This window comes from Silurus aristotelis, assembly GCF_946808225.1.
Source record: "Silurus aristotelis genome assembly, chromosome: 21".
Taxonomy (NCBI): Eukaryota; Metazoa; Chordata; class Actinopteri; order Siluriformes; family Siluridae; genus Silurus; species Silurus aristotelis.
This window is the reverse complement of record NC_139594.1, coordinates 15440885-15466759: the sequence shown is the minus strand read 5'-3', so window position 1 is coordinate 15466759 and position 25875 is coordinate 15440885. Positions and strand designations below refer to the sequence as shown.

General features: G+C 37.3%; 2 protein-coding genes and 1 long non-coding RNA gene across 3 annotated transcripts in view; 2 read left to right on the top strand and 1 right to left on the bottom strand.

Moving 5' to 3' along the window:
• ago2 (argonaute RISC catalytic component 2) overlaps window positions 1-16019 on the top strand; it is an 18182-nt gene extending 2163 nt beyond the window's left edge. The window contains exons 2-19 of the mRNA XM_083523584.1: window positions 840-1023; window positions 1102-1222; window positions 1403-1584; window positions 2369-2505; window positions 2609-2743; window positions 2833-2920; window positions 3642-3789; window positions 3882-4001; window positions 4091-4213; window positions 4305-4438; window positions 4779-4963; window positions 5083-5242; window positions 5350-5440; window positions 5970-6164; window positions 6248-6382; window positions 6474-6575; window positions 6896-7095; window positions 7802-16019. Coding sequence (XP_083379710.1) covers window positions 840-1023; window positions 1102-1222; window positions 1403-1584; window positions 2369-2505; window positions 2609-2743; window positions 2833-2920; window positions 3642-3789; window positions 3882-4001; window positions 4091-4213; window positions 4305-4438; window positions 4779-4963; window positions 5083-5242; window positions 5350-5440; window positions 5970-6164; window positions 6248-6382; window positions 6474-6575; window positions 6896-7095; window positions 7802-7910 — 2549 coding nt within the window. The 3' untranslated portion in view covers window positions 7911-16019. The remainder of the gene's footprint in view (window positions 1-839; window positions 1024-1101; window positions 1223-1402; window positions 1585-2368; window positions 2506-2608; window positions 2744-2832; window positions 2921-3641; window positions 3790-3881; window positions 4002-4090; window positions 4214-4304; window positions 4439-4778; window positions 4964-5082; window positions 5243-5349; window positions 5441-5969; window positions 6165-6247; window positions 6383-6473; window positions 6576-6895; window positions 7096-7801) is intronic.
• LOC310716568 lies at window positions 12283-20726 on the bottom strand. The gene is made up of 2 exons (XR_014530623.1): window positions 20436-20726; window positions 12283-18794 (listed from the first exon to the last, which is right to left on the bottom strand). It is a non-coding gene; the product is annotated as an uncharacterized lncRNA (long non-coding RNA).
• Window positions 20162-25875, top strand: LOC310716487 (uncharacterized protein). Its single transcript, XM_083523820.1, has 3 exons — window positions 20162-20316; window positions 24177-24662; window positions 25432-25875. The coding sequence occupies exons 1-3, from the start codon at window positions 20177-20179 to the stop codon at window positions 25568-25570; spliced, it is 765 nt and encodes a 254-aa protein (XP_083379946.1). The 5' UTR covers window positions 20162-20176; the 3' UTR covers window positions 25571-25875.

The window sequence follows — 25875 nt, the reverse complement described above, 5'->3', positions numbered from 1 at the left end:
GCCGTATGTGGCTATCTTCCTAACGTGTGTTGTTCTGGAATTGATAAAGTGGGTTGAGGACACCACCACCACCTCCTTCACCACTCCAAAAAACCTCTAGCACCTGTTGAACATCTAGTATAAACCAATGTTTTATGGCACAGACCCATAATATGACCCAGTGAATTTGTAGTAATAACAACAAGCTTACAGGCTCTTTCTCTGTCTATTTCTTTTTATATTTTTATTTGGGGGGGACGGGACAAAATGCTGTTTAGCAAGGAAAGATGTGTGTGACGTAGTTTACTGAAGCTTTCTGTAATTAAACCGATTTAGGATATTTTTTTACCTGTTTTGCAATTGCTACTGTAAAAACACACACAGTTATGTTTTTAGACTTGTTGTTTTACATTAAAGTCTGCAATAAATACACATACACACTCGCACAGTTCTGCTCAATGTCTCTTGTAAATGCCTTCAGAGCATAAGCACGTTGGATGAAATTCAGTTTGACGTAGAATGTGTCTTCGATTTTTGCACTTGACATCTGTAAGAGTGGTCTGTTTTTAGGGGTCTGTTAAGCAGCACAGACTTCACTACGGGTTTATCAAAAACATTTTCTGCATATATTACATTTATATTATAAATGCTTGAAATGCACTTAATGTGCTTTGAGGATTATCTTTTATCACGTTTGGTGTGTGATCTGTTTCTGGTCTTGATTTTTAATTTTGTTTTTTATTGTTCAACTAAAGGGTTCTTAACTGTCAATCAATGCATTATATAACGCTCTTTGGCATTATAATGCATTAATACTTGTGACTATACAGCTCGTGAATTTAATTTGTTCACTCCTGCAGCTCCTGTGTCACCTCCACCACCTCAAGAATATGTATTCAAACCACCCCAGAGGCCAGACTTTGGCACCATGGGTAGGACAATCAAACTGCAGGCCAACTTCTTTGAGATGGAGATTCCCAAACTGGAGGTGTACCATTACGACATTGACATCAAACCTGAGAAGTGCCCTCGCAGGGTCAACCGGTAACTCAGAGCTCATGCAAAAAACACCTCAGTGTTGGACAATGAGATTTGTATCCAAACACACTGTTTGTTTTCCAGTGAAATTGTCGAGCACATGGTCCAGCACTTTAAAACACAGATCTTTGGTGACCGAAAGCCTGTTTATGATGGGAGGAAGAATTTATACACGGCAATGCCCCTACCTATAGGGAGAGACAAGGTGAGTGGATCATGTACAGGTACTGATTTACTGAATAGTTTTTTGCTTCTGGTGGAATCATAATGTTTTTTAATTTGTTTATTGTGAAATTAATGTGTAATAAAATCAATCTTACTGCACATATAAACATTTATAAGAAATGTAAGGGTTTTTTTTTGTTTGTTTGTTTTTTTGTAATAGGTGGAGCTCGAGGTGACTATTCCTGGAGAAGGGAAAGACAGGAGCTTTAAAGTGGCCATAAAGTGGGTTTCTTGCGTTAGTCTGCAAGCCCTTCATGAAGCACTGTCTGGACGGCTGCCAGGCATCCCTTTTGAGACCATTCAAGCTCTAGATGTGGTCATGAGACATTTGCCCTCCATGAGGTCAGCTGATATATATATATTTTTTTTTTATCTCCAAGGATAAAATCAGATATTTGAAGATCTTGTTTCTTGTTAACATTCCAGCTATTCCCCACCGAGGAATTAAATCAGACTTCTCACAGTCTCACAGACTTCTCGGTTTCTCAACGTGTATTATATGTTTAACCTCTATTACTCCTAATTTATATGATTCATATCATGCATTGTTTGATTAGACCTTTTATGTGCATATTTGTAGTTTGTAATTCTAACTAGCTCTTGCTCTTAGTGTGTCTCCAACAGTCCCCACTAGAGGGCACTGTTTGGTTATCTAATTATTTTCTAACTCTTAACAACTACCAAGGTGTTTGTTGAAGAAGCTCTGGATATGGTTGTCTCGCTATTAACTGCATGATTGTTCTAAATGCGCATTGATATGCACTATCATAATCTGATTATTTTTGCAATTTACCAGACTATATCTTACATCATATCGAACTCTTTGTTGCAGTTCAAGAAAAAGCACTGAGCTCTGCTGTAATCAAAATCTGTAAAATGCTATATCTCATCATGCCCACATGGCATTACCTAACAATAAACAAACATTTTAAGAAAAAAAAATGTTCCCAGGGTTTTGACCTAGTAATAAGATTATTCAGTTCACCATTATGCTTTGTATACATTTTTTTTTTCCCATCACACGTTTACCAACCTGATAGAGAAGTTCATCTTGGTTTTTATTCAGATACACTCACTGAAGTGCGCAGTAATTAATGTAAACACACACTGGTTGTTTTCACCCCAGGTACACACCTGTTGGCCGCTCATTCTTCACACCATCCGAAGGCTGCTCCAACCCTCTTGGTGGAGGAAGGGAAGTCTGGTTTGGCTTCCACCAGTCTGTTCGCCCGTCTCTTTGGAAAATGATGCTTAACATTGATGGTATGGCCATTCAGCATGTTTTAATAGATTTTCTTTTCGCAAATGTACACTTGTACATGTGAGAATTCGTTCACTTTTTTATAATTATTATTTTTTTCTTTAGTTTCAGCTACAGCATTCTACAAGGCCCAACCAGTAATTGAGTTTATGTGTGAGGTTTTGGATTTTAAAAGCATCGATGAACAACAGAAGCCCTTAACAGATTCCCAAAGAGTCAAGTTCACGAAGGAAATAAAGGGTAAATAAATCTTTTTCTTAATTTTTATTTAAATTTTAAATTTTTATTTTTTGCACTTTTAACTTATTCTGCTATTTGCTCTCCTGCAGGTCTAAAAGTAGAGATCACACACTGCGGGCAGATGAAGAGGAAATACAGAGTTTGTAATGTAACCAGGAGACCAGCCAGTCATCAGACGTAAGAGCTCTTTTTTGAATAGCCTGCTTATTAACATTGATGCTTGGGGTTGGATTATTATTTAAAAGGAAAATAAAACACCACGAAGGGGCCTTTGAAATCTTCAGGAATTCAATCCGTGTCCCATTTAGTTAAAAAAGTAGCAGCAGGTAGTGCATTTCCCCTAGATTACTAGATACAACTAGTTTAAGTTGTATGAGGGTGTTTTCTACATATGTGGTATTCAGCCAATTTCATTGGAAATGAAAAGGTTTTAAGCAGGGTTTTGTCAACCTGGTTCTCTAGTGCACTTCGTTTTCAGAGAGAATGTAGTTTGACAACATGCAGCCTGCAGTGTATTAATGCTTAGTGAAAGGCTGTTGACTGTGGGGCTGGGTGATCATTTATATATTAAATTGTAAAAATATTTTTACAATTATTAATAAAAAGAATGTTATTTCAGTCATGTTGTTGTGGTTATGTTTTAAGTTGACTAGTTAAACACAAAAAAATCAAAAACGTGATTCGGTTAAACATACTGGTGAGGGGAAAAGAAAAAAAAGAAACAAGATAATTTTTTTGCCATATCGCCCAGCCTTAGTTAAGACCGACGAAAATGTATGAACAGATGTTCCCATATGTGCTTGCAAAAATGAAGTCAAACCTAACTCAGGCCCCGTGACCTCAAATTCATTATCTCCTTGCCTTTGACAGTAAGTACCTTTTCCGTGCTCTGCCACAGGTTTCCCCTACAGCAGGAGAATGGGCAAACCATTGAATGCACTGTGGCACAGTACTTCAAAGATAAATACAAACTGATACTTCGATATCCTCATCTTCCATGTTTACAAGTCGGACAGGAGCAAAAGCACACTTATCTTCCTCTTGAGGTCAGTCAAAGTATATTGTACTTTTCATAAGGCCGAATTGCACTAAGTCGTAGGTCTTTTTCCCCCCCTGACTTTATCTTGGTTTGTCCTAGGTTTGTAACATAGTGGCTGGACAGCGATGCATCAAAAAACTGACAGACAATCAGACCTCCACTATGATTCGTGCCACAGCCCGGTCAGCTCCTGACCGCCAGGATGAAATCAGCAAATTGGTCAGTACTCTGATTCTGCTGTGTAGTTGGTGAACTGCTTTAATGTGTATGTTTAAAGCTTTGTTTGGTTGTGTGTATATATATTACAGATGAGAAGTGCCAACTTTAATAGTGATCCTTACGTGCGCGAGTTTGGGGTTATGGTAAGAGACGAGATGACTGAAGTAAATGGCAGAGTCCTCCAGGCACCATCGATTCTCTATGGAGGACGGGTACAAACGTTTTTTTGTAATTCATTTGTGCAATTGTTGTAAAAAGTGATGCACAAGTAGACCATCAAATAATGTTATTTTCTATTATCAGAACAAGGCAATAGCGACCCCAATCCAAGGTGTATGGGATATGAGAAACAAGCAGTTCCATACTGGGATAGAGATCAAGGTTTGGGCCATCGCCTGCTTTGCTCCACAAAGGCAATGCACCGAGCTCTTATTAAAGTAAGTCCCCATTTGCATATTCAGTCAACCCCCGATAATTCGCGGCTCAGAAAATCCGCGGGTTCTTGTTTGGAACAGCAAGATGTGGATTATCTTAAAATTCGCAGGAATCTACAGCGGGACCGAATGTTCAGGGACATTAGGAATAACATTTTAAAGTTTAAAGTTTTTACTAACAAATTTCATAAATATTTTTTAAACACATTATTGTATTAAAGTGTCTAGACGAATTCACTAAGGTACACATAGGGGGTGCTTGTATGTTGTATGAATCTGTTTGGCTATTGAACATAGGTATAAATGTCTTTATTATGTTTGATTCTCTGGGGTTTTTTTGTAGAGCATTTACAGAACAACTGCGCAAGATTTCCCGTGATGCAGGCATGCCCATTCAAGGCCAGCCCTGCTTCTGTAAGTATGCTCAGGGAGCTGACAGCGTGGAACCCATGTTCAAACACCTTAAGTACACTTACCAAGGCCTGCAGCTGGTCGTGGTCATTCTTCCAGGGAAGACCCCTGTCTATGGTATGTCAGACTCTACAGTTAATGTTTATGCTCCATTGTTTTATTTTTATCTCTCGCACTGATTGTTATTGTATGTCCACATTTTTGTAATCGGCCATCTTTGTTTCATGTCCTTAAAGCGGAGGTAAAGCGTGTCGGGGACACAGTTTTAGGAATGGCCACTCAGTGTGTCCAGGTGAAAAATGTCCAGAAAACCACACCACAGACACTGTCTAACCTCTGTCTGAAGATCAATGTTAAGCTGGGTGGAGTCAACAACATTCTGCTTCCACAAGGAAGGTAAGCACAGTTTCGATCTTAAAAGGGAATTCTAGTTTTATGTGTTGATTGTTAAATTTTGAAGTAGCTTTTTATCTGAAATAAAGCTTTGATGCCTCTCCCCACAGGCCATTGGTTTTCCAGCAGCCTGTAATTTTCCTGGGTGCAGATGTGACTCATCCTCCAGCAGGAGATGGAAAGAAACCATCCATTGCTGCAGTAAGTCGAAACTGATTAACTAACTGATTAGTGAGTCTACTTATCTCTGCCAAAATCTTATGTCTCAACTTTATAACATATTTCTAATTCTCAGTTGATCGAGAGATTATCACTATCTGAATAATTGTTTCGTAAGGGAAATGTGATGTGCGTGTGATTATAGGATGAGTCCATGATGGCTTGGAGTGATGACATTTAATTTTTTTTTTTTTTTAAATATCATGTCTCTGCATCAGAACTTTCAGAAAACCAAAAGGAACAACTGAACAGTTAAAAAAAATAATAATAATAATAATAATAAAATAAAAAGTGAACAATATATATCTTTTCCTGAAAATGTCACTATACCCATAACTACACATGTTTAAATAAAAAAAAAAAATTTGGTGCCTGCCATAAGTTTTAGTTATCATTGTATTGATGTTACATTTGAGCAAACATGCAACTACTGTGTAATCAATAATTTACCAAGATTCTGATGTTTATACAAAATTTAACCTTCAGCTAAATAAACTCCTGTTTGGTTTAGGTGGTCGGCAGCATGGATGCCCACCCAAGCCGGTACTGCGCCACAGTGCGAGTTCAGCAGCACCGCCAAGACATCATTCAGGACTTAGCCACAATGGTGAGAGAATTGCTGATCCAGTTCTACAAGTCAACCCGTTTCAAACCCACACGTATCATCTACTACAGAGATGGCATTTCAGAAGGTCAATTTAATCAGGTAAATTATTAACCTATATTGGATCATTTCCTTTGAGTCTTTTCTGTTTTGTAGTCACGTATTAGCTCTTAATTTTCCTCAAGGTTCTCCAACATGAGTTACTGGCAATCCGGGAGGCCTGTATAAAGCTAGAGAAGGACTACCAGCCCGGCATCACTTTTGTAGTAGTCCAGAAGAGACACCATACCAGGCTTTTCTGTATGGACCGGAACGAGAGGGTCAGTTATTTCAATAATCTTAAATCGTATGTATTGGTTTTCTTAATATTATATTTCTAGGTTAATTTTGCTTTGGTTCTGTTTGTTATAGGTTGGAAAGAGTGGGAACATTCCTGCTGGCACCACAGTCGACACAAAAATCACTCATCCATCAGAATTTGACTTTTATCTTTGCAGCCATGCTGGTATTCAGGTACTAACATGAGAGGGTTTTGAAAAGTGCATCCTTATACATTTTTTTTTGATCCCTTGTTACTTTACTTAAATGCAGACTCTGTTTCCTAGGTGGCAAAGAGAGTAAAGAAAAGTTTTCCCTGCACAGTTCAGTTTTAACTTGCGATTTTGCACGTTTCTACTTCTAAAATTATAATTTTTTTCAAATAACAGGGAGCTCTGCAAGGTGAATCTATACACAAAATAAAATATAGTGCGTTCTGTACTATCATGCTGTGTGTTAACGTTGTTTCTATTAACTTCCTTGCATCAACCTTTTTCTCATTTTTGCACTCACAGGGTACTAGCAGGCCTTCTCACTATCATGTGTTGTGGGACGACAACCACTTCACTTCAGACGAGCTACAGGTACTCACATACCAGCTGTGCCACACCTACGTACGCTGCACCCGCTCGGTCTCCATTCCTGCACCTGCCTATTACGCTCACCTTGTGGCGTTCAGAGCACGTTACCACCTGGTAGACAAGGAACATGACAGGTATGCAAACCTGAGGTCGTACTATCATGTAACAGATTAGATAAAAATTTTTTTATTATTAATTTTTGTCGGGATTCAATATTTGAAATTCAGCATTTTTCTAAATAAATTGTGGCTGATTTTTAGAAAAGCTAAATATGGTGATACATCCTGATATAGCAAACTGTGACCAAAAATAATTTTAAGTGGTACCAATTTAGAGAAATAGAAGACGTAACAAATATTGAAATGTGGAAACATTTAGTCTTAGGATTAAATAATGAAATCTGTTAGCATATACCATTTACAATTTTTTTTTTCTTTTGATCTTTTTAGTTATTGTAGTATTCTAAGTAAACATGTTCTGTTTGAACTTGTTTACCGCATGCATAGCTCAATGGAATGTTGTGTGTAAGTCACTTTAGTGTTTGTGACGGTGTGAGCTAAACCAGTGAGTCTAATAATGTTTTGAGTACCTTATGTGACCAAAAGGTTGTTTGACCATCACACCCATATGTCGGCTTTCTACTAAACTGCTGTCACAAAGTTGGAAGCAAACAATTGTATATAATGTTTTTTTTTTTTCAGTAGCATTAAGATTTTTCGTCTCTTTAACTAAGACGTGTTCCCAGCATGACAATGCCCTGCACCAAGCTCCATAAGCTCACTATGTGTATGTAGGGATATTCATTTGCTCACTTGTTTTTAATTATGTCTCTTGACACAGTGCTGAGGGCAGCCACACATCAGGCCAAAGTAATGGTCGAGACCAGCAGGCCCTGGCTAAAGCTGTGCAGATCCACCAGGACACACTGCGCACAATGTACTTCGCGTGAGCTCGGCCAGAGTTGAGTCTCAAATCTTCAAACACCGTGTGTCTGTATGTTTAACATGCCCCATTCATTTTGGGGCTTCCCAAATCTATGTGCACATAGATACCCAGCATCATTTCAAACTTTCAAAGTCTCTGTTAATCTGTGTATTTATTTAAGATGCAAGATTTTTTTATTTTTCCCAATCATACTATGCTTTTATACTGACAGTTCTGATTTTCTTTGGGTTTTATATATATTTTTTATTACTATTATGCCAAGGTTGATAGAATATAACTTGAGTTTCAAGAAAGACATACTGGTGGAACTTTTCTATCAGCACTGACTTAGGACACAACTTCAGCACACATGTACTAACTGTTCTTTATTTTTATTTTTTTGGTTGGTTGGTTGGTTGGTTTTTATTTCCACATGTACTAACAAATTAATATCAGTGTTGTCTTTTTGTTAGTCCTCAAGTCACTCTACCATAGTCAGTCCTGTTGGGTTCTTGAGTAACAACCGGTAGATTGTGCTTAAATTGCAAACCAAATCTTGACATAACAATAAGGACACAAACAGTTCTGTGGAACGTAGAAGATTAATCATCCAGAAATCTGTAATTCTCTCAACATAAGAGGCGTGTTTTGACAATCAGCTGCCTGAAGAGGAATTATAGATAGAACAGGAATGGTTCCTGAAACCAGCACCCTTTCCTGAACCAAACCTGTTCATTTGTCCCTTTTCTACCATGTTTTTTTTTTTTTTCTTTCTCTCTTCACCTAACATAATCTTTTAGAATATCACTGTTCGACTGTAAGGAGTACTAATATCTTGTTTGTGACATTAGTCTTTATGTACTGCTGATTTTATTTTAATGTATTTTTTTTTTCCCCTACCAAAAGTTCTGCCTGAAGCTTTGCTTTCTTAAAGGATCACTCCATTGTTTTCAAACTGATGCCTGTCTACTGCATGTGTAGCACAAGATTTCCTTTGCACTTACTGTGAGAACTGACCAGAAAACCTGTTTCTGTGAAACTTGGTTCTAATGAAAGCCTGAAGGAATCTATTTAATTACATTTAACACACAATCAAAAGTAATACTTTGAGATCAAGATTTTCTTGTTGTTTTATTCCATTTCGCAACACTAGGGGAGGAGAAGTAAAAATGATTGAAGATTAAAAAATGATGTACAGCTTTAAACACAGTTGAGAAATACCCGGCTGAGTAAATCTTGAACATATAAAGTCGTTTCATTAGAATTTTACCTTCCCCCAATTTCCCTCAGGCCTCTCATTAAAAATACATTTCGAATAAAAGAGTTATTCTTATCTTTGTACGTGCACAAAGAACGAATTTTTATGCCTGTGCATTAGATGCAGTGGGCAAAAATCAGGTTTAACGAAACCTGGAGTGTTCCTTAAAGTGTCTTGTGATTCTATCAGCCTCATTAACTTTTGTGGTGGTGCATGAATCATGATCTAAAGGACAGATTATCAATTTCGAATGACTATTTTTATATATATCTAATTGTCAAAGATACGGAGCTGCATATTGTTTGTTTGTTTGTTTGGATCTCTATACACACACTGATGGCTCATGGAACCATGGCCTTAATGGTAGGGGAGGTTATGAGGGTTATGAGAAAGTGTTTGTTGGTTATAGATATCTAGTTAGCCACATTACACTTGAATGTGTTACGCACCTTATTTTTATTTTTGTTTTTTTTTGCCCAAATGTCAGTGATAACGCAATAGCCTTTATTATACTTATTTTTATTTTAAATTTTTCTGGACCGTTTCGAACTTGAGGGACTCCTATTGTGCAGCTCTTTCGCATCTCTGGTGCTTTGGGGCTCGTCAAGAGCTTTGTAGTGTCGTTGGACTTGTCCAATAGGCGAGTGGTTTTAGTGGTTTTATTGTGGCGTATGTGAGCAAACGACCCCAAATTTCGTTAAAATTGAACCGCTATTGTAGGCATTATTTTATGCGTGTAAATGCAAATATTATTGAAACATTGATTAGCTTCCCAAAAAGTTTGGTTTTGAACTTTTAAATAACTTTTAAATGTTCAACTACAGTTGAACATTTTTTTTAACTTTTATACCTATGCATTTATAACCAAGAGATTTTAGTATGTTTTTTGTTGTTGTTGTTGTTGTTTTCGTGTATATAATGACTTTAGATAATGTAGTAATTTTAAGCTTTAATAGTGTCCATAGAGAAAATCCCTGTTTCTGTTGTAGCAGTATTAACCTATAGAATATTATATTTTTTATTATAGCAGACAATTAGATACAAGTTAGATACAATAGTCCTGTTAGCCAAGAAAGATTACAAATATTTAAGTATACTGTTCTACAGTAACTGAAGCACAATCGATTATTGGTGCTAAACATTTTCCTGAAACACATTTTTTTATCTACCATGAGATCACGGTAAAAAAGAAAAAAAAAACAGAGGAAAAAAAAAGACCCAACAACCATGGAACTGATTTTTGAAGCTTTTAAACCAGCGTTATACTGTCATTTTCTGACCGAACTGTGTTGCAGGGGCATTTTAGTTCTCAGTCTCGATTACTTGACTTAGTTATTTTTCGTATTTGACGCTTGTGTCTAAACTTTCAAATGCACTTTGAAGGGCATTGGACATGTGCCATTAGTAATTGTGTGGAAATGGCTAAATGTCCTACCTCTTGTTGCCTGTTTTTAATATAATGGTAACATCACTGCGTTAGTCATTTCTTCATAATTACACAAGTGGTTGTGTTGGAATAAATTCTTTGCTTCAAAGCATTCGGGCATCTTCTAGTGTCACTTAGCTCAGAAATGACCAAAAGTTCTATCTGTTTAGAGGCTGTTTTTGGTGCCATTTAATTTTTGGGTTTGTTTGTATTTTTCTTTTCTTCTACATGAACTGCCATACATTTTTTCACCAGTAAAAAAGTGCTAAGATTTTTTAGCTTTGATACAACTCTGCAAGGTTAAAATCAAATTCACAGAATGGATTTTGAAACAGCCCTATCTATTCTCAACCTTTGTGTAAGTGCACAGTGTGGAGACGGACTTGTTTGGCCAACCAATGCGTTTTACATGCATATTCATTCTTTTCCCCACTGGCTGCTAATTGGACACAAATTGTCATTTCCATTCAAATTTTCACGTCTGTAGATCTAATATTCATCACTGCTATTGATACAATATGGCAAATTATCACAGCTTTTACTTTACCCAAGTTATTTTTTGTTTCCCCTTTTTAATTAAGCACCTTAGATTGTCAAACCTCTTAAGCATATGCAATTCTTGTATAATAAAAAGAAAATGTATGATCGGGGTGTTTTTGCACTATATGAATCGATGTGGACTGATTTATTTTTGGAAAGATTAGAATGTCGGTTGTCCTCTTTAATTACCATAAACGCTAGCGGATACTGCAGAATCGAAAGCTACACATAGATAATTATTACATAATTATAATTCCTATTAATCATTTAATTTAAATAACTATGCAAAAACTGAATTTGGATCAGTCATTCATTATCTTGTAGGATTTTTTTTTGGACATGTTCAAATTTTAAGTGATCCCTAGTGGTTTATATGCAAGTCTGATTTTAAATAGAAAATTCTTCATTTTTTCAAAGACTTTAGGACTGAATATTATATAATGTTTTTGATGTAATGGTGTAATTGGAAATGGGTTGATCATTCCGAATATCTTACATTCAAGATTTCTTTCCTTTTTATATTATTTTTTTTATATATATATATATACATATACGTTTCATGACTTCCAGTTTAACCTAAAGCCATGAGAATGAAATATGGGGAATGAACTCTTTTGTCTATGCATAGCACAAACACACAGCACATATCAGCATTTTGCAATGACGCGAAGAAGCCGAATGAGAATCAGCATGGTGCTGTTTTTGAAATTACACTGCATAGGTACTCTCATTCTTCAAATTTAAGAGAATGGTTACCAAATTTAAGAATCCCTTTTACAACTAGAGAAAAACAGTTGGTCGTACGTGAATCGGTAACAACAAATCGATTTGCAAATTGTGTAGCCAAATCTGATATTCCCCCCTGCCTGGAAAGAGTCGAACGAATTTCTTTTTGCATTCTAAATTTCTGCTTTAATGTGAATAATATGACTCACAATCCATTGAGAATATTAAACTACCCCTTATATGAGCATAGTGTGTGGGGAAGATATGTGCATTAATTTCATCAGTGTGCAGTTCAGGTGTGTGTAACTAAGTTAACATTTGTTTGTGGGCAATTATTACTGACATATGGACAAATCCATCTGTTGCTTGTGTTTGAGGTGCTGCATTGTATGAATTGTTTATTTAGCTCAGTATTATGGTGGATGTTGTTTGATCGCTTAGTACAGTTTATCTGGGGGGGGTTCTTTCTCCTAAATACTGCCACTCTCACAAACTATTGCCTGATACCGCAGGCTCTCATCTCAAGCTAAGGAGTGACTGGAGCCATAATTTCTATCTTCCCTTATTAAAATTTTGAATTTTATTTGCTTTAAATCATGTGCACAAAAAAAAAATTATAATAATTTTGCCAATGCCATTTTACACCAATATGTTTTTTACAGGTGCACGTTTTAAAAATATCATTTCGAAAACAATCGACAGTCTCATTTTTTTTTTGATAAGCAGTGACATATCACTGGTCACAAATACCTTCATACAAGGCTAATCCTTATACATAAAAAAAAAAAAATCCTATCTAGCTTAATAACCTGGATTTTTTTTTTTTTTTTTACCAACTTTGAAAACTACCTCAGAACGATTTAGGGTGCTAACCTTTTCCTTTCTCTCTGTCTCTATTACTTTAAATTTGTATGCACAATACAGTCACGTCTACTTTATTAGGAAAACCTGCAAATTGACCATCTAATCAGCCGATCGTATGGCATCGGAACAATGCAATAAAAAAGTCAAGAGCTTCGATTAATGGTCGCACCAAGCTTTAAAATGTGAAGAAATAAATTGTACCAAATGCTGCTGATCTCCATGCACAACAGTCTCTAGAGTCTTTACACAGAATGGTGCAAAAGAATTGTAAAAAAAAAAAAAACACTGTGAAGGTGAAAATGGCTTGTCAAGAAGAAAATTCTGAAGAAATTTGCCAGATTGATGGTGTCTGGGAAGATTTAGTTGCTTGTATATTCATCCTACAGCTGTGGTGAACAGAAAAATCATCTGTTAGTTACTATAGACTTCCTGTCAGCTCAGAACCTTTGCACACAGGATGTTTTTAGTTTTTCTCACCAAATCTAAAGACTGTTGTGTGAGAGATTATCGGAGAAGATCAGCAATTTTTCAACCGATCGCACGAGCCGTGGATAAAGCCACAGTGATCGTATTTTTTTTTGCTTTATTTTGATGTTTGATTAGCTCTTGCTCTGTAGCTGCATGATTATCTGGACCGACGCAACATTATGGGCTGATTAGATAAACACATGAATGTACAGGTGTTTCTAATAAAGTATGTGGTAAGTGCACACGCGCATATATATATATATATATATATATATTATACTTTTTACAATGAACAATAATAGTGACCAAACAACTCAAACCAGTACTGCTTTTTCGATTTCGCATTTTTCAACAAAAACCTTTGCCAAGATGAAGGACATTTTTGTCAAACAAAAAAAAAGAAAAAAAAAAGTGGAGGACCAGATTGCGAGCGGACTTTCTGTGAAGTGTAAACCGGCGTTCGGCAAAAAACTGTAGTCACGATAGAATAATCGTTTATTTCGTTTCAAAATGTGCTCATCAGTAAACGTTACTGCCTTCTGTGGAGTTTGGCGTAGACAAGACACAAGCGTGGGTTGCTAATAGGGCCGGGCAATATGCGGTAAATATTGACGATCCAATGTTTTTATCATCATGCAATCACTGATTGGACAATAAAACATTTGCACTAATTGGATATTTCGGCTTTGTTAGCGGTCATGTATCACTAAAGTAGTTTCGAACGTTTTTTCTTTTTGCCATATCGCCCATTCCTAATCGCTGGTTTCTTGTTTGAGTGATCACAGAGCAATAATCGCATCAATACTTTTAGACTCCATCATGGTGTATTTATTTTAGGTGATTGTGGTACCTCACCGAGTTCCATCCGAATGCAGATTTCTGGGTTCTCTCTCCATAATCATTAGTAGCAACCGTATTTAGGATCATGTATTACGTTCAGTTGCCCTGGTCAGCACGGCTCTGCTTTTTATTACAGAAAGGCCGATTTCCGACATGTAAAAATGCTAGCATGTACAATTGTAAATATATATATATTTTTTCCAATGTTATCCGAAGATTGGCAGCATGATTTCTTACATAACAAGTTGACATCGTCTCTCTGTCTGAACACTTGCATCAGCCTCGGTTCTTCTATTCATCATTGCAATAAATGAAAACGGGGGTCTTTTTTTGGTAAAAGCTCCACAGCGAGTGTAAGCAGGTTAAAAATAAGCTATATAAAATAGTATCTTTTGTTAGTTTTTTTTTTGTTTGTTTTTACCTTGCAACGTTTTACAAAGGGAATTTACTGTTTAATTAATAATGAAATGTGTTTGCAAAATACGCTCTACTGATACACTGGCCTGTTTCCGTTGGTTCCAGATCGAAAAGGTACAAAAGGGTATGAACGTAAAACCGTAAAAAATATTCTTGATTTTTTTGTTGTTGTTGTTGAGCTAACAAAAAAACAAAAAAACATCCACTTTGTGTTTTGTGTGTTTGGTTAGTGTGCGTGCCTTTTCAGATCGGTCACCTCCTCTATTTATATTTGGTGATAATTATTTTTAATTTGATGAACTTCATTGTCAAATCAAAGAATTTATACGTAAATGCTGCAGAGAACGATCAGTATTTGTATATTGCACTTTCAAATCAGATATAATAAAAAAAAAAAGAAGCCCTGTTTAAAATTGGGCCGAGAAATTCAATGAAAATTAAGACGAGGTATATTCTGCTATAATAGGATTTCTTTTTTTCTTAGAAAAAAAAAAGTGACTTTTTCTAAAATGTGCATAGACATGAAGTACCTCAGAAGCCTGATATATGCTGCATCAACTTCATTTTTGTTTTTTTCCTTTTGTGAACCTTGTGTTGTCTGTCGTACATACAGTTTTCCCAATGGAGAGGTTGCATGCGCGAGCAAGGCAGTGCTCACACCTTTCTAAAAATGCCTTTTGGTTCTTATCTTTTTAAAAGCATTATTTGCATTGGATTTGTATTACTTTTCTTTCGGGGGGGGGTTGCTCTATTGATTTTTTTCACCATTCTTGTGGCTTGTTTAAACGAATCCGGCATTTAACTACAGAGGAGATCGCAAATGGCAACTAATTCGATGTAGTCCTGAAAGACTGCTGACTCAGGTATTGCCGTATAAGGGCTATATCTGCTACCGAATCTCCGCCCTGTCGTGTCTTAAAGTAGCCCTGGAGCTTTATTTATAAAAAATTAAAAAATTCATACAGTGCACTGATAAAAGGCCGTGCAAATCTTCACTGCTTAATATGTTCAAGGGGCGTTGTTTTTATTTATTTTATTTTTTTGTTGCCATTAATCTACCTCCTGGGAATGTCAGGGAGTCCTGGTAATGCGACATAGTCTGTAACCATAATCTTCCATTAATATTTTTCTGAAAACTTCAGGATGCTCTTCCGGATTTTTCTCCCATATTCGACTAAACCACAATATTGACCAAAGTTTTTAGGAAGACATTTTCAGTGGCACTGTCTCGCAAGCTCAACTCCCCCCCCCCCCCCCCCCCCCACCACATCAGACATTTATTTTTTAATTCCTACTTAAGCACCTGCCAAATTTACTGTCATTCCTGTTGAGAGCTTTTATCACATTCTTGTATTTGAATTCACAGAAGTTCTGTGTCTTTTTCTTATTTCATTATGTAAAGTGTGAGCTTTGAGTTCTGTTTTTTTTTTCCATTTATGCTTTTATAATGATTGCAAGCTCAATATATGCTGTAAACCCTGCTAGGATATAATGTGAATATCATTTAATATAGTTGATTTTTGTTTTTTTTTTGTATTCTTATTTTTTTTGCTTGACTGTATATGGCATTGATTAATAAACTTGGGTTCCCCCGACCACTTGCTGTTTTGAGTCCTTAAATATTTTTGCGCTCTTCAGATTATTTTTTTAAATAGTGTGCACAGGTTAGAAATGTTAGGGCAAGGATGGAGGATGCTTTTTGCATATACTGTAGAAAACATCTGGATGAACACGAGCAGGATAATATGCAAGTCAACAAACCGCAAGAGGAAAATAGAACAACAATCTACTCTTGTGGAAGAAAATCTCTCGGTTTCAATCATCTGCATTCATTACAGAGTGAATTCAGCTGCAATATAACTAATGACAAGCTTTTATTCTCTAAACTAACCTCGCTTTTTCTTACACAGGCCTCATAAACCAATGGGAGCAGACCTCAGCAGTTCAGATTCACCTGTAGGGATGAAGATCCAATCCAATAAAATAAAAATGTCTACAACCGGAAGAAGCCTAAAATAATTTAATACAATTGAGCAGTTGTGGGTTAAGAAGAGTTGCTTTTGAGGTATTCGGATTTGAACCTGCAACCTTCTGATCAGAAATCCAACATCTTAACTATTGAGCTTCCACCACTAAACCAGTCACATAATTGATAACCAAATATCGAATTATTATACGTTTTTTATTCTAGTACTACAGGTCCAGATCCAGGTTACATCCTGCACCTTTAAGATAAACGGGTTAGCAGGCGTTTTCAAACTCGGCCAGGTGAGGGTTAGTTTAGACACCAGGAAAGCACCTTGGTGAGCTAATCTTTCACAATCCAGACAAATTCAACATGTAGTCTACAAAAATAGTATATGGATTGCTACTATCTAAGACCAACAACCATAATATCTATGGATAAAGGTTTGTGGACACCAAACCATAATATGTGCTTTTTGATCATCCCATTTTATATTTAGTCCCCATTTCCTGTTATATTTAACCTCCACTCTTTTGGGAAGATGTTCCACTAGATTTTGCTTGTGGAGATTTGTGCTCATTCAGCTACAAGTCAGGTACTGATGCAGGTGAGGTGAGGAGGTCTGGGGTTCATCCCAAAGGTCTGCATTAGTGTTGAGGTCAAAACTTTATATAATGCCACTCAAGAGCTTCCACTAAAAACCATGAAAAGCATATCCTCATGGAGTTGTCTTTGTGCACAGGGGCATTGTCATGCTGGAACAGGTTTGGGTCTCCTAGTTCAAGTAAAGGGAAAATGTTATGCTACTGCATCCAAAGACATTCTGTACAATTGTGTGCCTCCAAATTTGTGATGACAGTTTAATGACCAACCACATGTAGCTGGATGGGACACATGTAGATGTCCCAATACTTTTGTGCATGTAGTTTATTTTAGAGGGTGTCTCACTATTTAATAGTGTTTTCATTCCATTTCACCTTCGTGTGCTCAGGAGAACTACTACAGGGGTTGACAGATTGATTGCAGACATTTGTGCGTTCCTTTGTTTCAACATTGTGTTTTGCCAGATTCTGTTTTCATTCCTGTTTAATGAGCTCATTCTTCTTGACATAACAATCTCAATAAATGGTTTAACCAACCAAACAACATTCAGAAAATAAACCCAGATGATGTGGATTCTCTTGAGCACATAATATCGCAACCCAAACTGAAGGCAATGTTCATGTTTAATATATAAGCACAAAAGCAGCCATTGATCTACATGAATGGGGTCTAGAATAAAGACTGTATGTGGACATCGAACATGTCTACAGTGTCTATATACAATCCATGTATAAATTAGAAAATTGCATCCAAGTTTGCCATATAAATTGACACCATTCTCTTGTCCAGCTGTCCTTTTTAATACGATGTTGAGCTTTACACTCGTCCTTCATCCAGATATGCAACATCAGGAAAAAGTGTGCTTATAATAGCAACCACAGACAGGCTCTTGTAAAAGCATCAAGTCATCCATTCAAGAGACTCGGATTTTCCACCCTGCTCGCTTACTGCTTGAAACCATATCCAGAGTCCAGTATAGCTTCAGGCAGATGTGTCCAGTAAGATTATAAGTAACATTATAAATAGCTACTAAACGCCACACTTCATGTTTTTATAAACCAGTTGTCTTATTTGTGTTATTGTCTCAAAGTGCCCCTAAAAATCCTGACACATTGTAAAAATGGTGATTTTATTTAAGAGGTCTGATTTCTATTATATTAATTGATGCTGGATGAATTTTGACAATTGCAAATTTTCTTTCAGTTTTATTTGTATTGCGCTTTTAATAGAAATGTTCTCAAAGCAGCTTCACAAAAATAGATTGCATTTCAAATTCATAAATTAGTCTTAGTCTAGTTTATCCCTGATGAGCGAGTCACTGTCGATGATGGCAAAAAATGACCAGAGTTGGTATGAGGAACAAACTTTGGATCAAACCTGACATTTTCTTGTATTTTAAACAGATCAGTATTTATGGGAGTGTTACAGATAAACCAGTGATCACTCTTTTCAAAAACAACATTATGGAACGTTTACATTCCTCACATCATTTTCAAATTTAAGGGAAAACTGAAATGCACAGAAAATATGCAGGAAAATCAGGGGTTAATATTAATGCTTCTGCTGGAGATGATGTATGTGAGCTGTGCAGCTGTGGCTGCAGTGAAAGGAGATTTGTTGATGTGTTAATTGGGATTCTTGCTTTAGAACTCACATTCATTCTCTCTGTATGAGATACCCGTCCAGGATGCAGCGTTCTGTTATACTGCGTTTCTCTCTAATATTGATGGTTTCTAGAGCTGTGGCTTCATAATGATAGTTTTAAGAGGTGGATTGATTCAGGTAGGACACCACTAAAGGCCTGGGTAGAATTGATGAAAGGCTTGTTGAACAAAAGCTGTTTAGAGATTACCATATTACCGTGTTAATTTACAATTATTATAGTGCAGTGCAGTTTTCTGTGAGGAGACGTTATATTCAGCATTTTTGAAGGAGTCTCTAGTACCAGAGCTTTGTAACAGCTGTTATAAGTTTCCAGCTCTGGAGCATAATCAGGACAGTTTTCCAGAAACACGACAAGCTGTATTTTTGTCTAATTGTTATCAAGAAAAAACATTTGGGATGTGGCGTTATTGGAAAGGAATCAACATCAGTGTGGCAAAGCAATAATTCAATTGAATTCGTGAATTTGTTTTAATTTGTATAGCGTTTTGAACAATAGACATTGTCTTAAAGCAGCTTTACAGAGATAAAGATTCTATAAGTTTGTTTCCTTGTAATTGTACGTTTGTTCATAATGAACGAGGCAATGGCAAGAAAAAACTCACTGAGATGGTACGAGGAAGAAACCTTGAGTGGAACCAGACTCGAAAGGGAACTCATAATCATCCTCATTACTAAATGTCCATTCATTACAGTTTCATCATTGTTAAGATGAGCAGTGCAACCTGTGATTTACAGATGTTCTCAGTTTCTCGGATCAGAAGTGAAATTCTCAAAAAAACTTGTTCAACCTCCACATCATTTAGTCATTTACTGGTTTGCACATTTTGATTTGAGAAATGCTCCCAAACAACTTCGAAAAACTAAAAGCATTAAAATACAACCTGTGGTCCTGAGCCTTTGTAGTAGACTGTTGATATTAATTACAGTCCAAATCCATTTTCAAAGACCTTGAGTTGCTCAGTAAGTTGGTGGCTTTCAAAGCATTACCTCCTGATCCTGGTCCACACTGTGACGTCTTGTTTCTTATACAGACAGGATATTTCTCTTCTACTGAAGACAGATTTCTTCTACTTTTTTAGACACTTGGGTGTGAACTGAAACATTAACTGGAGTTCTTAGCAGGACTCGTAACCCTCAGCTACTCAGCTGGATCGAAGCTTCATCCAGATGTTTCACAGCTCAAGGATATGTGTATTTTTTGCATGTAATAGATCCAATCTGACAACCAAACCAGGCCATGCAAGTCAATTTTAAGTAGAATGTTATTGTCATTTCAGTCATATACAGATATTTCAATATAAACCTATGTGACTTAAAAGCTTATATGCCTGGTTCATTTGTTTCATTATTACAAACCATACATGGAATTACTTTAATTACAGTTTTCCTGTCCATGTTTCCATGTTTTGCATACTATTTTATTTTTTTTTGTTCTGTTTTGTTTGTTTGTTTTGTTTTAAACACCACATTCTCAAGTCTTGTTTTTCTGTGCTTCTTGTGTGTTCTGATGGTTAATTAATGCCGGCAAACAAATGGTGCGGTGAAAGCGAGTCAGATTTTCCAGCTGTGAGAACTGGAGAGACGCGCGCGCACACACACACACACACACACACACAAGCCCCATCGGAGCGAGTAAACAACGCCTCACTTCCTCCAAGGTAAGGTCATAAACTTCTAATAACCTTTATTCACAACTTTTATTTTACTGTCATGTTCAGTTTGTTGGTTCTATGATCAAATGTATCTAAATAACAGAGGGATGAGTAAAGATACATACGTAGAATGCGACACAAGATGTGTTTCAGATCCTAAAGTCCGAGAATGAAAGTTTATTCCAAGTACAAAACAAACCAACACACAAACAAACACACACACACAAACACACAAGTGGAGATGAGGCGCGTTGTCGTCGTATCGCTTTTACCACGCACTTCGGTTGTGTGTCAGTGTTTTTCTTGGTTTTGTGCCGACTCTGTTCAGGGGAAACTAACACAAGCTCAAACAGGCACCGGATGACGTCATCGAATTATTTGCCTATTTCAATTTGCCGGGCTGTGGATCATTCGGTACCGAGCCGCTCAAAAAGAATTTTTTTTTTCACAACAATGTGTGTTTGTGTGTTTGTCTGTTTGTTAGAATGCATATTTCTTCTGTGTTCGGGGGGTTTTAAAGTCCAGTTTTGATTCTTGTCTCTCTCCTATTTATTGCTGTCGCCAGATAATGAAACGTCTGGCTCTGGCCTCCAATTTGCACAAAAAACACAATATACTAAATCTAATTAAGGCAAAATTTCTCAGGAAACCCTCAGGAAAACCATAATGCACAAAAATGTATGGAAAAAACCCGGGGCTAAATTTATGAGCTTAATATTGATGGTTCTGCTAGAGATTATGTATATTGTGCAGTTGTGGCTGCAGTGAAAGGAGACTTGTTGAATTCATTGGGTTTCTTGCCTTGGTAATGCATTCATTCTTACTGCATGAAATAACTGTTTGTTATGCAGCGCTCTGTTATACTGCATTTCTCTATAATATTAATGCTTTTTATAGCCGTGGCATCACCATGATAGTATTAAGAGGTGGATTGCTTGAGGCAGGACACCACTGTAGGCCTAGACATGAAATGAGCAGCCTGCCACTGAATAACAGTACTATAATATTCGTGTTATTCCGCATGACAAAATACGGAACACCTCCCCACCCCACCTTGGTCCGTGGAGAAATTGTCTTGAATGAACCGGGTCTGAGGTCTCCACCTTACATCAACACGGTCATTTGCATGTCAAAACATGTTGCACAGACTTTTGGAGACAAGTATAATAGAATAGAATCGGAGTGGTAAGGTTTCAAAACAACCCGCGATAAACGAAAAACCACGATAAATTGCGCCACCCCAAAAATGCTATTTTATGTATACAGTACTCTATTGTATTAACATTTCACGTCATTTTATAATTAATAATTATATTTGTATTAATATATTTCATTATTTCAACATAAAACATACATTTTTTGGTCTATTATGCTATCCACGAGAGACCGGGAAAATCTGCTAAACAAATTAGTTATGTGGCAAATGCAATTCTGCAATAAACCGTGGTATGAGATTCGAACCGCGGCAAAGCGGTGGATTACTGTACTAGAGTTGACATTATTTTTCTTTGTCATGGCATTATGTATCTTAAAGAAGTTTAGTGTTTTCCTTGTGTAAGAAGACATAAATAACAAATTGATAGAATATACAGTGGGTACGGAAAGTATTCAGACCCCCTTAAATTTTTCACTCTTTGTTATATTGCAGCCATTTGCTAAAATCATTTAAGTTCATTCTTCTTCCTCATGAATGTACACACAGCTCCCCATACTGACAGAAAAACACAGAATTGTTGACCTTTTTGCAGATATATTAAAAAAAAAAAACTGAAATATCACATGGTCCTAAGTATTCAGACCCTTTGCTGTGACACTCATATATTTAACTCAGGTGCTCTCCATTTCTTCTGATCATCCTTGAGATGGTTCTACACCTTCATTTGAGTCCAGAAATTTTTGATTATACTGATTGGACTTGATTAGGAAAGCCACACACCTGTCTATATAAGACCTTCCAGATCACAATGCATGTCAGAGCAAATGAGAATCATTAAGGTCAAAGGAACTGCCTGAAGAGCTCAGAGACAGAATTGTGGCAAGGCACAGATCTGGCCAAGGTTCCAAAAACATTTCTGCTGCACTTAAGGTTCCTAAGAGCACAGTGGCCTCCATAATCCTCAAATGGAAGACGTTTGGGACGACCAGAACCATTCCTAGAGCTGGCCGACCGGCCAAACTGAGCTATCGGGGGAGAAGAGCCTTGGTGAGAGAGGTAAAGAAGAACCCAAAGATCACTGTGGCTGAGCTCCAGAGATGCAGTCGGGAGATGGGAGAAAGTTGTAGAAAGTCAACCATCACTGCAGCCCTTCACCAGTGGGGCTTTATAGCAGAGTGGCCCGACGGAAGCCTCTCCTCAGTGCAGGACACATGAAAACCCGCATGGAGTTCTCCAAGATGGTGAGAAATAAGATTCTCTGGTCTGATGAGACCAAGATAGAACTTTTTGGCCTTAATTCTAAGCGGTATGTGTGGATAAAACCAGGCACTGCTCATCACCTGTTCAGTACAGTCTCAACAATGAAGCATGGTGGTGGCAGCATCATGCTGTGGGGGTGTTTTTCAGCTGCAGGGACAGGACGACTGGTTGCAATCAAGGGAAAGATGAATGCGGCCAAGCACAGGGATATCCTGGACGAAAACCTTCTACAGAGTGCTTTGGACCTCAGACTGGGCTGAAGGTTTACCTTCCAACAAGACAATGACCCTAAGCACACAGCTAAAATAACGATGGAGTGGCTTCACAACAACTCTGTGACTGTTCTTGAATGGCCCAGCCAGAGCAATGACTTAAACCCAATTGAGCATCTCTGGAGAGACCTAAAAATAGTTTTTCACCAACGTTTACCGTCCAACCTGACAGAACTGGAGAGGCTCATGCATGCACAACTCAACTAAAACTGCTTTTGCAATTCATATGACATGAAGTCCTGTTGAGTGCAGGAAGGTGCTAACAGGTCACTAGGCCTTTTTTTTTTTTTTAATACAGTCAGTAAGGCTCTTAAGAGTCACCAAATCTAGTAACAAAGTCACTAAGTTGGCAATCGGCATTAAATTTGCATTACAGTTTCTTCTGGCAGAATGACGTTCAACTTCTCGCTAAAACAAAGTAGCATGTGTTTATACTGATGCGAGAAATTTCTTAATTAAAGGTGTTTTTTGCACCAAACAACAGAACAATTTTCAGAACAATGCTCCCATTAGGGGTCACCACAGCAGTTCATCTGTCTCCATCTGACTCTTTCAAACCAACTACCTGTATTTCATCCATAAACCAACAACTTTCACTTTATATACACATATGCAAATTTGGAAACGTTGCTATTCTGCACTCCTCAGACATGTACAACCATTAAGAGGAAGCAAAGAAACTGAACGATCTAATGACTCTTGAACCCTTGATTAGGTTAGATTAGATTTAACATTGTTGTTATTGTGAAGAGTACAGGAACAGACCCATTGAAATGCAGTTAACAGACAGACTGACTGACTGACTGTCTGTCTTTTAGTGCATAATGTTGTTTAAAAAGTCCTGGTATGTGCTAAAGAGTAGAGACCAGCTCAGAGCAAATGACACAATGTGCAAGTGCAGATTATTGTGAAGATAAATTAAGTAGAAAATAAGATCATACAGTGACAGCAGACCAAAATTTTTCAGTATAAAAATAGGTATAAGGCACATAAGATGGTGGTGCAAATGGCAGATGTGCAAAGGGCATTGAGAATGTACCATGATTGGGGTGAAAAGAGTCTTAATGTTTAACACTTTCTGTAGGCAATGTTTGTAGCGACATTCTTGGATTTCTAGGAAGCTTAAATAAAAATCTAATGGTCTCAGAAACAGCATAAAGTGTTTTCTTTTTTCTTAGCTGCAGCAGGATGGCAAGGTTTCTCCTGCTTCTTCTCAGTCTCAGTGTGTGCCGCACCAGAGGCGGCATTGACGTGGACATGGAGGGCAGATTCTGGGACTGGGGCTCTGGCTTGCACGAGCTGTTGCACAGCTTCCCTGGTCACAGTCCCTTTGTTACAGAGACGCCTGGACATGTAGCGAACTGCACTCAGCGCTTCTGGCTGCCACCGTCCTCTCCTGTGTGTTGGGAAGACATAGCAGGGCCAGAGGAGTTTGAGAAGACCCGTCTGCTAGTGCTGCAGAACCGAGCAGCACTCCACGCCGTGACTGAGGCCAGCGGTCTGGAGGAGGGAGGAGTCTTTTATGAGCAGCAAGCAATGACAGATGTCCAAGGGGTACGGGAAGATCACCTGAGCATTTCTCAGACTGTAGAATCCATGCAGAAGGTCTTCCTTGACCTGGACGAGAAGAGAAAGGAGGGTGGAGGACATGATACCTTTGCAAGGTAAAAAGCATCTCTATTAGATTCAAATGTATTATTACAATACAAGTACAGGGCCAATGAAATTCAGTGAAGTTTGTGAAACATCAGGATAAAATAAATAATACAATTGGACATTAATACATCCTGGATAGGACTCCACTTTAAAGTTGACAGTTAGCTCCAAGGACACAAGTATGGTGTGATGCACCAGCATGTGTATATGCATGCATCATATCCACATGTACAGTGCATATAAAAAGTCTGCACACTTTTATTACATTTTGCAGGTTTTTGAGATGTAAATGTAAATCATGCATTGGACTTTGGATCAGAAGGTCATGAGTTCAAATCACAGCCACACCAAGGTGCCACTCCTGGGCCCCTGAGCAAGGCCCTTAACTCCATAGCTGCTCAGTTGTATGAATTAGATAAATGTAAGTCGCTCTGGATAAGGGTGTCTGCTAAATGCTCCTAATGTATATGAATGTTGGTGGTTGCAATACCACAATAAAGATGGAAACATTTTAGACCCGATTTATCTTGGTTCTAATTCTGAAAACTATTGTATTTCTATTGTACATAATCGATAAGATGTACAAGTACAGGTAAATACAGGTCGATAACATGCTTTAAAGAGCTGTTTATAAGGAAAAGGTGACTCAAAACATGTTCATAAGCTTAAAAAATTCAATGACAAAATTGACTTCTGTAATATTATATGATCATGTGTAGATTATTTCTTGATCAATGATCAACATGATTGAGTGAATGAAGTTCCTGTTCATTCCAGTATAAAGGAGCGGATTGCAAACACCACGAACTCCTTAAACGTCAAGGAAGAAACGGCAACTCTTCTGGAGCAGCGTCTCTCTAAACTCGAGAGGACATTGGATGCCATACAGCTTCGACTGACCCGACTACTGAACTAATGAATGAAGTTACAGCAGATGTTTGACACGTTTCAATGCCTGTGAGGAAACGGTTTTGCACCTAAAGCATGACTTTCTATATTGTATTATACCTCTGATTTTTTTTTCTGAGTAGGTCACATGATGATGTATTGATATCATGAGAGCTTACTTCAGGATCTCTTTCATACAGGATTGGAAATACTTTCAAATCTGAACACCTCTATGGTTACTAATTGTTAGGAAAATCAAATGTTAAATATATTTATATTCTTTTTTTGCTGCTTGACAGCTGTTTATATATTTTATAAATATACATCTAATCA